The 17,723-nt window shown below is 37.8% G+C and overlaps 2 protein-coding genes across 2 annotated transcripts; both read right to left on the minus strand.

The window, feature by feature from the left end:
• Positions 1–2,972: 2,972 nt before the first annotated feature.
• Positions 2,973–3,668, minus strand: LOC103610150 (olfactory receptor 6N2-like). Its single transcript, XM_008594374.1, has one exon. The coding sequence runs from the start codon at positions 3,666–3,668 to the stop codon at positions 2,973–2,975; it is 696 nt and encodes a 231-aa protein (XP_008592596.1).
• Positions 3,669–12,001: 8,333 nt separating this feature from the next.
• Positions 12,002–12,988, minus strand: LOC103610147 (olfactory receptor 10Z1). Its single transcript, XM_008594371.1, has one exon. It carries the CDS (start codon positions 12,944–12,946, stop codon positions 12,005–12,007), a length of 942 nt encoding a protein of 313 aa, XP_008592593.1. The 5' UTR covers positions 12,947–12,988; the 3' UTR covers positions 12,002–12,004.
• Between the last annotated feature and the right edge of the window lie 4,735 nt (positions 12,989–17,723).

A 17,723-nucleotide genomic window follows, 5' to 3' on the forward strand; every position in this document is an offset into this window, starting at 1 on the left:
GATAATTACATTCTACTTTCTCCCTTCTGCTCAACTTTGTAGTAATTTTGAAAAAAAAAAAAAAAAAAAACATAAAAGAGTTTTTGCCAATTTTTTTCTTTTTTTTCTTTTTTCTTTTTCTTTTTCTTTTTTTTTTTTTTTTACATAAAAGAGTTTTTGCCAATTTTTTTCTTTTTTTTCTTTTTTCTTTTTCTTTTTTTTTTTTTTTTTTGCAGCAGGCCAGTATGAGGCTTGGTGTTATCAGGCTGCACTCTAACCAGCTGAGCTAACTGGCCAGCCTATACCCCTGTCGATACTGAAGCTGAACCCAGTGTGGATCTTTTAATAAACTCTGACTACACCCTTTAACCTCCTACTTGGGAATTCAAACTCTGAATATTTTTTTCAGTTTCTCATATGGATTTAATATACTTCTACAAGGATCATTTTAGTTCTGTTTCTGAAAGGCCATTAGAGAAAACCTTCATATTTAAAATTGTGCTTCATTGTATAATTATAATTTCTTCTAAATTATAATTCACTGTCACCTTTGTAGACCACTGAGCATAAATAAATTATTGTATAAGTTTTAATCACTTGGTGTCAGGTGGAAATCCCCATCACCACCATGTGCTGCCTTTTCTTTTTTCCTTTTTTTCTTATAGAATGTCTTGAGTATTCTTGGCCTCAGGAAAAGATTGTTACATTTCCTTGAACATCACCTTTGCTGCAGTTGGAGACCCTGCTTCCTCTATTGGTGGAATTTTTTATCAGATTTTATTTTATCAATAGCCCAGTTTAGAAAGCATTGATTTTTTTCTAATATTGATTTTCTTATCCATAAATGTGTTCTATTTCATTTGTATGTCATAAAATGGATTTAAATATAAATTTTGTAAGAATTTCCAAAGAGCCTGTAACATCTTTTGTCAGTTAATTTGTATGCATCTTGTTGCTATTATAAATGCTATCTCTTCTTAAACACTGCCTAAATCAGAAATTCAATGACTCAGTGACTTTCTGGTGTCATTCACCTATCTGTAAATGGTGAATAAGTCTTCATAAGTTATTCATTGGCTTATCCTGAGATTTGAACCCAACCATTTCTCACCACAAGAGAAAAATTGCCTTGGCTTGAGAAAGAAAAGAATCACAGGATTGATTTTTACAATTGTTGTTGTGTTTTATCTCCCCGCAAGATTAACCTTCATAGTTTAATAATATTGAAATTGATTTCCCTTTACAAATGTCAGAGTAGAAATGTAGTCTAGATCTAAGTGGAATGATCAGCGAAATTTTACTTGAGGCTAAATTGTCATAGAAAAACCCCCAATTGACAATCTACCCACATTTAATAGTAGGTGCTTCCAGAAAATTCTGTGGTATTAGAATTTCTGAATTTAGAAAAAAGCCAAGGCTGCTGTAAGCCACCCTACGTATATTCCTCAACACACATCTTTTCTCCTGAAATCAATTAAAATAAACACCAAGTCATTCTTGCATTAGAGAGAGCATTTCAACATCATTATTCAAAAACAGGTAACCCAAATTTTGTTTACCTTATCAATATAAAAATAAATGCTGCCCGGAGAGTTATTATTTCAAAAATGAATTTTCTTTTTGTATTTTCATTACAGCTGTTGCCCTATTATCCTGAGACTGGCAATCTCCTAGGAGTATCCCACAGTTGTAACCCTGGTCAGAAGAGAACCTTCAGAGAACTGCCAACTGGGTGCCCAGGGTAGGATCTCAAAGTCTGAGGCTACGGGAAAATGTCAGAATAAAGTTCTGTGAGATTACTTTCAGTTCCTCATTTTCCTTCTGCCAATCTATGCACTCCTTCCCACTACTATTTTATGACCTCCCATTGTAGCAGATGCACATAGATCAAAATGAAAATGTCTGTTTCTTGGTATTTGTCAATATGTTGCCATTGCTGCTGGAGTGTGTGTGTGTGTGTGTGTGTGTGTGTGTTTGCACATGTATGAGAAGGAGAGAGAAAGTTGACTCTTCAAAACAAAACTGTAAGCTCTTTGAAAACAAATTTTGCCTACCTTTTATGTATTTCCTCTCAGTTCCTAGAGCTAGTTTTATACTCAAGGGACTCCATCAATGATGTTTCTTGATTGACTAACTGATGATTTCAAATTTAAAGTGCAGGCTGTGTATCTATAACTCACTTTAGACCATCAGTACATCCAGCACCCTCATCTCCAATCCCCTGCTCTTCCCCACTAGAGAGTAAATTCTCAGCTCCAGTTTCAAGAATCCTATTACAGCAGGATCATCCAGGAGCACTCAGCTCCACACTCGATGACCCCTTTTCTGTGGCTCACCGATCCACATCTGAACATTCACCCACGGTGTCCTTCTATTTATCTTTTTGCTAATCTCACTTACTACCCTATTGACCCTTCTCCAAGAATTCTGTCTTGACCACACACCCACAGCAAATGTTGATTTTTCCAAATTCTCTCAACATAGTTTGATCTCTTTTTAATTTCTAAAATGAAATTCTACCTAAAAATTTGCACTTCATTCTTTTTTTTATTTTTTTTAGTTATTTTTTTCATTTATGTGTCCTTCCTTTCATATTAGGTTCAGGGACCTTACTTGTTTTTTGTGTGTGTGTGTGTGTGTGTCAGTATGCAATGTGCTTGATTATTGTGGCCCATTACCGAAACTTCCCTCCAGCCGCCCTCTCCCCGCTCCCTCCCAACAAAGTACTTTCTGTTTGCTTGCCATGTCAACTTCAAGGAATTGTAATTGTTATATCTTCTCCCCCCACACCCCCCGGCATTTTTTGTGTATTTATTTATTTATTTTTAGCTCCCACATATAAGTGAGAACATGTGATATTTCTCTTTCTGTGCCTGACTTGTTTCATTTAATATATTTCTCTCTAGGTCCATCCATGCAGGGACCTTACCTGTATTGCTCTTCTGTTTACATTTCCCAATTTGTCCCAATCCAAAACTAAGTCAATGTTAATTTCATGTTTTACAAATTTTTGATCGAATAGTGGATTGGATGCCTCCATAGAGTCCCAAAATAAGAACAAGACTGCATGAGGTGATCATGCCAATCACTACAATATGGATCCAAGTATGCCAGCCTGTATGCACACATGCCAACTGCATTAGTGGTGCCAGGTCACAAAAATAATGGGCCACCTCTTTCAAGCAGAAGGGCAGAGTGGCGGTGAGACTGGCTGGCACAAGTGCAGCTGAGAAGCCAGCCACCCAAGGGGTCCCAGCTAGCCAAAGCTGTACCCGTCTGCTCATGAGTGCATGGTAGTGGAGGGGGCGGCAGATGGCAAGGTGGCGGTCCAGTGCCATGACACCCAACAGGTAGCACTCAGTCATGCCCAAAGAATGGAAGACATACAGCTGGAAAAAACACACAGTCGATGAGATGGGTGAGCACCCGTGAAGCAAGGTGTGTAGCAGCGTGGGCACCGTGGTGCTGACGTACCAGAGCTCCAGAAAGGAGAGGACACTGATAAAGAAGTACATGGGTGTGTACAGTCTAGAATCTACCTGAACCAGGATGATGATAATCACGTTCCCTGCAAGGGTGAGGAGATAGATACAGAGTGTCCCCAGGAAGGCAAGAGGTCGTAGGGTCTCACTGGCAGTGAGACCAGCAAGGATGAAACTCTGGCTCCAGGTATGGTTGAAATGATCCATAATTACTAGACACAGAGAATAAAAATAGAAGATTCATGATTTCAGGATTCTTCCTCCTGAGAAATTTCTTCAGATTCAAAGCTGTAGAATGTATGAGAGTTCTACAAAAACTTCATGGAAAAATAGAATTAAAAGGAAAAAAGTAGAATTAAAAGTGGGAATCTTTTATGAAGTTTTTGAAGTGCCCTCATACAGGCTTGAAAAGAACTTACAGATTATCAAAACAACTCCACTCATTTTGCAAAAAAGGAACTGAAGACTAAAAGGCAGAAGTGATTTGCTCAATATCTGTCGCTGATGGGAAAGGAGTGTTCAGGTTCCCTGACTCACAGATCAAAACTTTTCTTGTTGTATAATACGTAGCTTCTGCATCTCAAGCCCCGGGATTTTTTCCCACATATCAGAGGAGACCAGTAAACCCCCGTGCTTGTCCTCCTAGAGTCCCAAGTAACATGTCCCGTATACTTTATGACAACCACCCATAGCATATCCCCTGTATCCTATAACCAGCTATACTAAATAGTGGAAAAAGGAGACATACACATTTTAAAATATGACTGCTAAGGAATCTTCAGGGAGCCTCTCTGGAACTCAGCAATGTTCACATTAAGGGCTGAAAGAGAAAGAAATGGGAGAAAAAATTGTGGATAATTTGGGAACATTTCTTAAAGCTCAGAACTGTAGGGCCAGATGAAAAATCAATGAGCAGATGGGATACATTTTAAGGAAAGATCCCAACGGGAAGCATGGATCAGGAATTCTCAAAGAGGTTGGAGGAGGGGAGGATTGATGCAGCCAGGCCCCTGTGGTGCTGGTCCAGAAGGGCTGCAGTATATCAGAACGCGCATTCTCTTGGAAACTGGCTTTCTAAACTTGCTTTGCCACTAACTCAAAATGACCACTGGGCTTGACCATTTTTCTTTACCTCAACTTCATCTTCTCCAAATTGAAGAACTTTCAACAGATGTTTTATAAAGGCCCTTACAACCCTAGTCGTCTGTGGCTCTCTAAAGTCATCGAAGTGTGTTTTTGGGGTGCGTGTGGAGGTGGGTGGTCTATATCAATGTCCCTTGAGTTTTCCTCCCACATCGTCATAGGCCTCACACAGGAAAGGTCAAAGCCCTCTCCTAGTTCTCTTCTTCAGTTGCTCTTATCTCTTCTGCACCAACCCTGCCCGTTACCTGTCTGTCTTGATAACATTAGAACTGGTAGCATCCTCCTCAGCATCCTTTCTACCCCTAGACAATCCCCTACGTATATATCATGTTCCTGGAAACACTGGCCTCCCAGGGGCTCCTTGCTTATGTTCCCTGGAGTTGCTAAGCGACTGCTCTCAGTAAAGGTTCCCCTGGGGCAGGAAGTTGGTCAGGCAAGTGAAGCAGACCACCTGTATTTCTCAAATGACTTCTCTCCCCTCTGCACCCCTCACGGTTGGGTAATCCCAGGGAGACACTGCTCCTGTGCTCCACGAGAAGTTTTGCAAGTTCCCAACAGTTTCTCATGAAGAAAGTCCATCCAATTTGCATATCCTTCTGCATATGGGGAAGATAGCACCTTGAGCATCTGGGAAGTGAGATCCATTTTCTTAAAAATTATTTTTGCAAGATTTCTCATCCGTCACTACTAGCTTCACCACCATACAAGCACAATCAACATGGTCACCACCATCAGTTTTTGCTGACCATCTCCACCTCTGTTATTCTCACCTCCACCCCTACCTTCACTGTGTCCACTATCATTTATTCATTGTTCCAATTGTTGCTTATTGAATAGCTAATTCTCTGTTCTAAGTCTCCATCACCAGTGTTACTACCATTACTTACACCAATACCACTGTCATTCTCATGGGACTAATCCACTTTTTCATGTACACTTTTATTTATGTGAATATCCTCAATATTTTCATCAAAATTCCAGATAGTAGCTTCTGAGCTCTGATCTCAGCTAAGTAATATCTGTGAGTATGTACTTGGATAGGTATGGAGTAAAGATAAACAATAGAAGTGTAATATTTATCCATTGAAAGTAAGGTATTTGAATCACTCATTTATCCAAATGTAATTTTATTTTTCAGAATCAGAGGTGAGGACAAAGAGTTGCTATTATTTTTTCTTTAGAGAACAGCATGACTTGTCATTTTCTTTCTTTTTTTTTTTGATCTGCAATTTTTTAAAATTCAATTTTATTTTATTTTACTTCTCAAAATACATTGAACTTGATTTTCATGCCCATATACCCATTCCTTTCCACCCCCTCTCCTCCCCACTCCCCACATCATATCTGTGCACTTGACTTAAATAATTCAAGGATTTTTTGTGGCTACTTGTATATTTTCATATGAGAAATTTCTATTCAGCTTCTTTGCCCATTTTTTAATCTAGTTACTTGTTTTCTTCCTGTTGAGATGTTTGGTTTCTTTGTACATTCTGGATATTAATCCTTTGTCAGATGCACGGTTTGCAAATATGTTCTCCCATTCTGTAGGTTGTCTTTTCCCTCTGTTAATTGTTTTTTTTGCTGTGCAGAAGCTTTTTAGTTTGATATAATCCCATTTGTTTATCTTTTCTTTTGTTGTCTGTGCTTTTGGGATAATATTCATAAAGTCTTTGCCCAGTCCTATATCCTGAAGTGGTTCCCCTATGTTTTCTTTTAGGAGTTTTATAGATTCAGGTCTTATAGTTAAGTATTTAATCCATTTTGCATTGATTTTGATATCTGGTAAGAGGTATTAATCTAGTTTTATTTTTCTACATATGGATTTCCACTTTCCCCAGCACCATTTATTGAAGAGGCAGTCTTTTCCCCAATGTATGTTCTTGGTTCTTTTATCAAAGATCAGTTAGATGTAGGTATGTGGGTTGAGTTCCAGTTTTCTACTCTGTTCCATTGATCTATCTGTTTTTATGCCATTGCCATGCTATGTTGGTTACTATAGCTTTGTAGTATAGTTTGAAGTCAATATGTGTTATGCCTTTAGATTTATTTATGTATGTATGTATGTATGTATGTATGTATGTATGTATGTATGTATGTATGTATCAGGATTACTTTGGCTATTTGGGGTCTTCAGTTGTTGCATATGAATGTTAGTTAGTTTGTTTGTTTCTTTCTTTCTGTGAAGAATTTTATTTTTATTTTGACAGGCATTGCATAAACCTGTAGATCATTTTGAGTAGTATGGACATTTTCACAATTTTAATAGCAATTGATTAATTAAATTTAGGATCAGGAGGTAACCATAAAAGATTAATAAGTAGATCACATTAACAAAAGGAAAAAAAAAATGAATGTTATGAGTCACATTGGGAAAGCTTCATATAGGAGTTGGAGATTTTTGAGCCAAAGGAAAGAAAGATATTTGCTTCTGAGAATGCCAATGTAACTTCAGGATTGGAAGAGTCTTTTGAATATTTGGACAATCTGAGAGTATCATTCAATCTTAACCAGTAGTTAGCCTACATCCTACTTCCTCAGAAATACTTGACCTTTCTCCAGGTTGAAGAGCTACAACTGTTCTTCACTAATTTACTGCATCTCCCACAGTTCCAAACACCAAACATTCTTTTTTTTCTTTTTCTGATGGATCTGTATAGATTAGCCATGTATCCAGACTCTTCAAATGAATAATTGTGCTGTAGTCAGAGTGGCCATTTTTATACTATTTTTATTCCCCTGTATTTTACATCACATTGCTATTTCTACATTCCTCCTTGTGAGCCAGACTCTGAGTCAGACTTCCCTAATTATTTGTAGTGCCCAGTTGTATATCTAGATGGCTTGTCATGAACTGAGTAGATTACAGAGCTCATGCACTACCTCTCAGAAGGCTGTCAATGTGACATAAATACCTGAGTATAGGAATTGTAGACATTGTCTAGAATCATTTAGTGCAGAAATACATACTAGAGGATTAAGGCTTCTAAGCATAGTTCTTGCATAGCCAAGAGAGTTGTTCCTTGTCTTTCATGTTTTCACTTGTCAGTAGAGTACTTACTTAGCATTTATTCTGTATCAGGAATGGAAAAATGGGAAAGTCCTGATAACTCCATCAAGCAAATCATGATTTAAAGAGAAAGATGACATCTAAAATTACCTATGTTAAAAAACTTAAGCAGGATTCAACATGTTCAAAAATTCACAATATCATTGCTAATATTTAGAAAAAACAGCCGATATTTATTAGAAATTACAAATGAATAGATAATAATTTATGAAGTAATAAGATTATAAGTTGTTTTAAAATTGTATTCTTTTAGGGCCGGCCCTGTGGCTCACTCTGGAGAGTGTGGCGCTGTTATCTCTGCTTCTAAATAAATAAATATATATATATATATATATATATATATATGTATTTTATTGATTCTTGCTTAAACAATCAAGTACTATGAAATATAACAATCAGAAAATATTTTGAAAATAAATATTCACAAATGTCTAAATTGTTTGATTATGAGTTACCAAAAATGATTACAGTAGAAAAAATTGTAGCCCAACATATCATCAAAAATCAGTATCATTAAATATCACACTTACAAAGTATGGAGAATCTGAAAATATGTATGCTGGAAATAATCAAAGGCAAAGGTTGGCGTGGTGTTATTCTTTCCACCCCCCGGACCCCTCCATTCTCACCAAAGATTTTCAAGGCCTAAATCATATTATTATGCATGTGATGGGTCAAAAAATGTTCTTTAAAACAAAAGTCAATTAGCACCATTAAAAAAAAAAGATTAGAGTAATTTAAAGGCTAAAAAGACAATGTTTACATGAGGAGGCAATGAAAATATTATAAGAAGATGAAACTGTCAGAACTGCATACAGCTTTTTCTGAAATCAGATTCTGACCACTTACGCACTCAAGCAAAAAATGGCAATATCTAAATCAGCATACATAATTTAGTAGGAGACTATAAATATTGTGTAATATTATAACAGTAGAACTTATATCAAATTGTCCTGTTAATGGCAGTGTTAAGTCCTTCCTAATTAATTCTCATCTTCTTTTGACCATCTATCTACTGACTTTAAATTGGAATCCTTGCCTTACTCTTGCTAATTATCTTCTTTACAATGTATAGATTTGGGCCTGCCCCTGAGCTCCAGACCTGAGGATGCATCCCTGATTTTTCTTTCATGGTTCCCACTGCTTGGTTGGAACTCCAAAATTCTTCCACTCCTTTTTAAAGAACACTCTTTTACTTTTTAAGGATGTCTTTGATGCCAACCATCTGATTCTTGTTTCCATGTTCTGCCTATAACTTGACCTATTTTCCAATACTTAATCCTCTCCAGTCTCAGGGATAGAGATCCATCTTCCTATTTTCTCAGACAGTTTCAGACACAGTTCCCAGGGACAGAATTTTACTCTTTGTTGAGCTATATCATGAAATATAAGATGCTGGATGCTGCTGACTCTGGCTTCCACCAACATCAGCTAGGTAAAAGGTAGAGCAACCTAAAACGATACTGTCTAAAAAATTCAAGTAATATATGGTTGAATTGAGGGCTTAATGTATAGCAAGTTTTGTTCTGAAGACTTTATATTAATCTTCACCAAAAGAAGTCCTATAAAATAGATGTTATAATTTCATTTTCCAATTGTAAAAATGGAGGCACTTAAATATTAAGAAATTTTCTCTACGTCACACAATTAAAAAGTGGCGAGACTAAGTAAGTCTGATGTTGGAGTCTCTGGTATTAATTGGCCTTTTAAAATGATCCTGAATGGGCATATATGGACATGTTAACATCAGAGAGACTTCTGATTTTCTCTGCATGTGTTTGTGTACTAGAAAGAAGAGTTTGCCTTTTTTTTTTTTTTCCTTTTTGTCTTTTTTACTGACCGGTAACGGGATCGCAACCCTCGGTGTCACGCCCGTACTGGGGACCGGCAATGGGATCGCAACCCTCGGTGTTGCGTCTGCACCGCGCTCAGCCAGTGAGCGGGAACCGGTCTCCACATGGGATCCGAACCCTTGGCAGGAGCGCCACCGTGCTCCCAAGCAGTGCACTCTCCAGTGCGCCACCGGGCCGGCCCAAGAGTTTGCCTTTTTAAAGCACATGGTTACATCCTTAATCAAGGCAAGGAATTTTAATCACCTAGGGAATCATGTAGACTGTTTCTGTTGTTCTTGCCACAGATCAATTGTGCCAAGGCTGATATTGATGGATCACAGGAATGTGTGTTTTAAAAAATCCCCTCAAGTTTTTCTATTCCTTTCCATACTTAAAAATACTATATTTGGAAGTTAGATGGACTTTTGAGTATTACTTAATTCTTAAAACATCCTTACCCACTACTGGTCAGTGTGCATTTAGGGAATGTTACACTGAGTGGATTCAGTAGATTGTGGAAATGAATTCTCTCAAAAAACCTCTGTGCAATGGGAGATTACTTCCAGCCTGTACTGAAAAGGACCTTAGAGTAGATAGCCTTTTTCCACTGACCTGGGCCGTTTCTGTCATCTAACTCATCTACTTCTCTCCCACCTGTTATCTTTTCTGAGATCTAGCTTCATTCTGACCAAATTTGGTATTTACCAAATTCCTAGCTATGTACTGTATTTCTTCCCAGGGAGTATGAAAAATATGGATTCCTACCTGAAAAATATTCTCTCAGCTTAAGTTCTTCCTTTATCTCTCAAGTCATGCCCAACTTCTATCTCATCGCTAAATCATTGTGGCTCCAACCTTTTCAAAATCTCTTATGTTTCTAATTTTCTTCAGTTTCCAATGTCACTATGCATTTCAAGTCTCTTTGCCTTTCTTAAGAATGTTGGTGGTGGATTTCTTAGACTGGGTTCCTAGCCTCTCATTTCTCCCTTCTGAAATCCATCAACCTCTCTGCTGCTGGTTTAATCTTTCTACATCACTTCTCAGATGCCACTCTGATCTCTGCTCAAAAGGTTACTGTATCCTATCTCCTACTGCCAAAAGAATCATGTCTAAAGCAAGGTTTTCAAACTGATGCTCATCTCCAAAAACAGTCTCGGCCAAGCTAACTTCTCACCTTCACTTGTGAGGCATTTCCATCCCCCTTTAAACAATTCACCACACTCTCCTCTATGTTGTCTCACCATCTAGCCTTTGGTTATTTTGTTCTCTCATCTAAGAATGTCCTTCATCCCTAGCCAGTGCATCCAAAAGTCACCCATCCTTTAGGATCAAGTTCAAGTACTACCTTATAAGACATGAAGCCTTCTCTGGTCCTCCTCCTAGACAAACTCTCCCTAAACTAAAAGCCAATACCACTTTCCTTAAAACATTGTTAATAGCAGCAGCTGACATTTATTGAAAGATAACTGTGATACAAGTATTGTGCTAAATTATATTCATGATCTTGTTTAGTCACCAAAAGAAAACTCTGGAGTTACAACCTCTTTGCAGATGAGGTCTTTGAAGCTAAAGAAGGTTCAGTAACTTACCCAGGGTTACAGAGCTAGTAAGTTGAAGAGCTTGCATTCTAATACCTGACAGCTGTGTGAGCTCATTACACTTTTACTCACCCCTAACAATGTCTGGCACCATGTATGATACATCTCAGGTGAAACAGGCAGAATACATAGCTCTGTATTAGACTTAAAAGGATAGTATCCCAGTTGGAAAGTGACCCAAATAAGGAGGGTTCTTCACACGCACGATTATGAGGCCGCCAGAGATCATCGGCAATGATCAAAAAAATAGGAAATAAATCTATTTTCCGAAATAGTATCTACCCAGCTTGGATAACCAATGAAAATGAAGAGCACAAAGTAATAATGAGTCAGAGACAGCAAGGACAACTATATAAAAAGATGAAAAACACCCAATGGGAGAGATAAGAAATAAGGCATTAAACTAATTTGTCAGACTGATAGTCACTGAATTTCAGATTTTGAAAGAATATTACAGGTCAAATAGTCTAATGATATAATAATTTTAGAAATCTCTATAATATGCCTGACAGGGCTTCTGCTAACCCTGCCTTCAACTTTACTACTTCAAACTTCCCTCATTTTGTGCAGCACATTAGAAAAATCTTAATAATTTTAATAAATTCAGACAATTCATAATTCTTACAAGTTTCAATACCTAGGGGTGGCATCTGTGAGTATGAGGCTGAAAGTCAAGATTCATATTTGGAGTTCATTGTAAGTTGAACACAGTGAGCAGAGCAGGAAGCCCTGACTTCTGCACACGCAAGTAGCCTGGGAGAAGGGCAGGAGATGGGATGAGGTTCTTCTAGGGGCTTGGAGGTGGGACTGCGTTACCTGAGGCCCTGAATTTCAAGCCCATTGGCCTGGGTTCCTGGTTTAAGGCCAGTCTACTCTGAAGGGAGTATTTCTTTGGGTTAGCCTTCATCCTTTACCCAGCAAGCTCCCTCGGAAAGCATTTCTCAGAGCTATCTGCACAGCCCGATTCCTTAGACTATAAACAATGGGATTGAGGAGAGGGGTTACCACTGTGTAGGTAACAGAAATAAGCTGATCCCGCTCAAGAGAGTAGATGGCTTTGGGCCTCAAGTACATAAAGGAAGCACAGCCATAGTGAATAACAACCACGGTGAGGTGTGAGGCGCAGGTGGAGAAGGCCTTCTTCCGTCCCTCAGTGGAGGGGATCCTCAGGATTGCTGCTAGGATGTAGGCATAGGAGATGGTGATGAAGAAGAAGGAGACCAAGAGGACCAGCAGGCTGAGGATGAGGATCCCCAGCTCACTCAGGCCTGTATCCCCACAGGCAAGGCTCAGCACTGGTGGCGTGTCACAAAAAAAGTGCTGGATCTCATGGGAGCTGCAGAATGAGAGGTGGAAAATGACCAGTGTCATTCCCAGCCCAAAAAGGTATCCACTGAGGAAGGAGCTACCAATCAGCTGGGCACAAAGTATAGAATTCATGCGGCTGGCATAGTGCAGTGGGGCACAGATGGCTACATATCTGTCAAAGCCCATGACAGCCAGAAGGAAGCAGTTGGTACAGGCCCAAGAGGCAGAGAAGAACATCTGGGAAGCACAGCCCACATAGGAGATAGCCTGGGCCCCCATAGCCAGGCCAGAGAGCATCTTAGGGATGATACCCAAAGTGTAGCAGGTCTCAGAGAAGGATAGGAAGGAAAGAAAGAGGTACATGGGGGTGTGCAGATGGCTATCCAGCCTGATGACTACGATAATGAAGACATTGCTGGTCAGGGTGACAAGATACAAAGAGAGAAACAAGGAAAAGAGCAGGAGTTGCAGCTCCCCAAAGCTGGAGAAGCCCAGAAAGACAAAGCCCCTCCAGGAGGTTACATTGGTAGACCCCATTCTGAGTGATATCCCTAATGCATTTGTTAATTTCTTCAACCTTGGCAGCAGATGCTTAGCTTCTTTAAATGGCAGAATGAGATGAATTCTCTTTTCTCTGTGCCTGTTGTAAAATAAAAAAAAAAAAAAAAAAAAAAAAAAAGCTCAGGTTTATACTGAAGTCAAACTCCAGAGAGGTATTTTTATATTATACACACAAACATATGGATCCGTTCTCACATTCATGTATATGCACACACATATACACAGATACACAATCATCACACATATCCGTATGCACACACACAAATACATGTATGACTACATATATGCAGGCACGTAATAAGCACTCACACATAATCATGCACATTGCACACATTCAAAACTATGCATTGCACATTAATTATTTATGACCCATATCTGCAAATATATCAGGCACGCACATATATTACACATACATGTGTATTAGGATAACATGGAAATTTGTAGATAAATGTACCACTTGTATGTTCATACTGACCTTGGATATACACTGTCACATAAGAACACATATATGGACACACAGAGATATTGCTTGTTAGAACTTGGGATGGAAATGGAGGGCTTGATAGATATTATTTCATTTATCAGGCAACAAAGGCCAAGAGAAGTGAAGTGACTTTCTTGAATTCACACAGAACCAGGAGTAGAGAACAAGTATAGCCAGTCCTAATCTAACATTATTTCTCCCATATAATGAAGACTTTCCTCAGGTACTGTGGGGCATTCACTGATATGAATACAGAATAAGAAACAGCTTGCTCAGTAGTAATCCTCTGTGTCTATACAACCCCACCCTCTAGTGCTTTTATCATTTCCAACTTCCTTAGGCAGAGTAGGGCAGGCTCTTTTACATGTGAGTCTACGCTGAGCACTGAAGGAAGAATCGGGACTGAGGGCAGGTGCTTCATCGGGTATTTCTTGGCCCAAAAATCAGCCAGCAGGCTCTGCTGCCTCCTAAAAATCTGCTGCAAACCAAAGCATGGGAGAAATTAGGCAAGGGAGGATTCTCCACTCACCTGAAGAGGCTCGCAGTGAGAGCAAGACCTGCCTTTCAGTAGCCAGGCACTAGACTGAATCTCAATAGGCTAGCCTGCAAGAGAAAGACGTGAGGTCCATCGCGGAAACTCCTCTTCTGAACAGAGTGATGTCCCTAAGTGACACTAAGAAACCTTCTTCCGCACCCCTAGCCCCAGGTGATGAATCATATCTGCTTCCATCCAAACAGCTTCTGTCTCTGAGGATTCCCCAATCCCAATGGTACTGTTTCAGGAAGCACATCTAATTGTGCTTCTTGTCATTAGTTGGGAATATACTTTTGGGGAAAGCAGAAAGAGAATCTGAACAAAGAGACACTGGGATGGTGATTCAAACAATAATTTACATATCTACTAAATATGAGGGGTCTTCAAAAAGTTCATGGAATCATTCTTATCTCTTCACTCCATTTTTCGACAAGCTTTTTGAAGTACCCTCGTATTATATTAATTATTTCCACATGATAAATCTCTTTTAAAACTTCAGCTAGCCTAGTGAAATAGCGTTAATAGTTACATTTTATAATAAAGAAAACTAAGCCTGATAGAATTGAAGTGATCAGTCCAAGATCACAGAACTCAGGATTTATGCTTTTAAATTCACGCTATAAGACATATAATAAAATTACACAAACAACAAAAACAGCAAAAATGGAACTCACCTTCTCTCCTGTTGCCTCAAGAACGTGATATGCCTATTTCAGATATGCATTTGGTTTCAAACTTATTTTGAAGAAAATCCTGGTCTCTCTCAGGATCAATTTATTTGTGTATTATCCTCATCTGTCTGCTCTAATTTTTTTCAGGTGTATCTTTTTAAAAGAATCTTTACCTTATTTTTATTTTGTTGCTTTCTTTTTTCCACATTGCTGCAATATTTGCACCCAGATTTTCAATCTACTTTCCAGCCTCAGCTTATCTTGAAACCTAAAACTGTCCCAAAAGTCCAACTAGGCTAATCACTTTGTCTGAGTTAACACTCTCAAAGTGCATTTTTTCTCTAATATACTAATGGTATAAGTAGTTGCACCTCCAATATATATTTTTACTCATTTTCTGACTGATTAGAAACAATAGTGATAATTGGTAATAGGTATTCAACACCAGATATTGACTAACTTCATATAAGGATTCCATACATTTAAGGATTAGTATTATTACTTCTGTTTTACGGATCAGAAAGGTGAGTCATGGAAAAATTAAATAACTTACCCAAGATAATACAGCCAATTGGTAACACAGTGGCAAGTAGAATCAAGAACACTTTCTCTTAACTACCATACTATTCCTGGTACCCTGCATCAGTTAGATCTAACAGATAACAGAGATAGGAAACAAATTTAACATTAGTATAACTATTGGGAAAAGAGAAAACAGAAAATAGAAAAAAATGTATGTGTGTGCCTAGTCTTTTATATTTAACAATTTTTTTTTATCATTTTCAATTTTCTACATTCTTTCCTATATATTCAAGTTACCATGGATTTCATTTTCCTTCAGCCTGAATGATTTCCCTTAGTATTTCTTAGAGTGCAGGTTTACCAGCAGCACCTTATCTCCCTTTTTATTTACTTGAAAATGTCCTTATGTTTCCTTAATTTGTGAAATGTGATTTGCTAGATGTAAAATTCTTGGTCAACCAGATTTTTTTTTCTTTCATCTTTCAATATGTCTATATATATATATATATATATATATATATATATATGAGAGAGAGAGAGAGAGAGAGAGTTGTTGAAAGATAATTTACACTTATTTGTAGGATACAAAGTTGACTAACAATAGTTGGGTACAATATGTGATGGTCAAATCAGGCTAGTTAGCTTATTCATCATTACAATAGATCATCATTCTTTGTTTCCATTAACCAATTCCTCACTAAACCCCCTCTCTCTCCCCCTTCCCTCTCCTTTTCCACCTCTAGTAACCACAGTTCTGTTTTTTTCCTTCTAAAAGTTTAATGTATTATTGTGATTATTGTTTTTTTTTTCTCTCTGTCTCTTTCTTTATTGTTTGTTTATTTATGAATTCATCTCCCACTTAAGAGTGAAGACAGGCAGTATTTCTCTTTATGCATCTGGGTTGTTTTACTTAGCCTAATTTTCTCCAGCTGTATGCCTGTTGCAAATTACAGAATTTCATTCTTTTTTATGGCTGAGTAGTATTCCATTGTGTGTATATACCACGTTTTCCTTATCCAGTCATCCATCAATAGACATTTAGGTTGGTTTCATGGCCTGGTTATTGTAAATAGAGCTGCAATAAACATGGCAGTGTAGGTATCTCTTCAACATGATGATTTCGATTTCTTTGGATATATACTAGTAGTGGGATTGCTGAATCTTATAATACTATCTGTAGTTATTTAAGGAATCTCCATACTGTTCTCCATAATGGCTGTGCTAAGTTATAGTCCCACTAACAGAACAGTGCAGAAGTGTTCATCTTTTCTACTTCCTCACCAGTATTTGTTTTTGTTATTTATTCATGAGATACAAAGATGATTGCCCCCCCGTCATGCCCTACATGTGAAGGCCAGAATCATATTGACAGCATGCCCACTACCACAAATTGCATTTGTACCCATGTCCTCCACCCAATTATCCCCATCTTCCCTCCCCCTCCCCCTTTCTCCCATTCCACTTTGCATCCCTAAATATTTTCTCTCCCTCTGCAAGTCCAACACACCAGTGTGGTTTGTCTTTCCTTCCTTCTTTCTCTCTTAGCTCCCACTTATGAGTGAGTACATGCAGTATTTATACCTCTGTGCCTTGCTTATTTCACTCAACATAAGTTTCTCCAAGCTCATCCATGTTGTTGCAAATGGGAGAATTTCATTCTTTTTTATGGCAGAATAGTATTCGGCAGTGTATATATAGCACAGTTTCCTTATCCAATCATCCATCGATGGACTCCTGCACTCCCATGTTCATCACAGCTCTGTTTACAGATTTCCAATTAATTTATTTTTTATTATTTCCTTTCTCTAATAATTATTCATCAGCTTACTATTCATTACCTACTTTCCTTTCATTCTTTGAACACATTTATAGTACTTGATATAAATACTGTAGAATTCAAATTGTGGGTTCATGTGAATTCAATTTCTGTAGACTACTTTTTTTCCTGTGTATAGATTTACTCTACAAATTCTATTTTTTGTATAAGTAAAATAAACAGTTTTGATTGAAAACTTCACATTTTGGAAAAGATATTGCAATGATTCTGAAAATCTGTTTTGTTTTTTCTGAGGGTTGTTCTTTTTTTTTTTTTTTTCTCTAGTGGTGGACAGTTAACTTTTCTGAATTAAAAATGCAGAATTTCTCACCTATTGCTTGCAGCAGTTGATATTTCTGCTCAAATTGTTTGCTTTGAAGATGGTGCTTCTTTTCTTTTTCCTTTTTTTTCTAGTCTAGGCTCCCAGTAATCTCCAGTATGCAATCATAGTTTAGCCATCTGCATATTTAATTTTGCAGTCAGCAAATTTTTGTATAGAGTTTGCTCTCAGATCTTGAGGTCCTTCCTCTCTCTAGTTCCATAAATATTTTGGTTGCTTTGATTGTCCTCAGTTCTGCTGTCTGAAAACTCAAGCCTATAAGTCCACTTTCTGCTCTTAAATCTTTGTCATAGTAGAACATACTCAAAGGCATATCAAACTCATAAATATTACCGAGTCGTTCAGTCTTTCAAGAGTATAGTCTTCTTACTTGTGTCTATTTTTT

This window comes from Galeopterus variegatus, unplaced genomic scaffold (assembly GCF_000696425.1).
Source record: "Galeopterus variegatus unplaced genomic scaffold, G_variegatus-3.0.2 Scaffold10672, whole genome shotgun sequence".
NCBI lineage: Eukaryota > Metazoa > Chordata > Mammalia > Dermoptera > Cynocephalidae > Galeopterus > Galeopterus variegatus.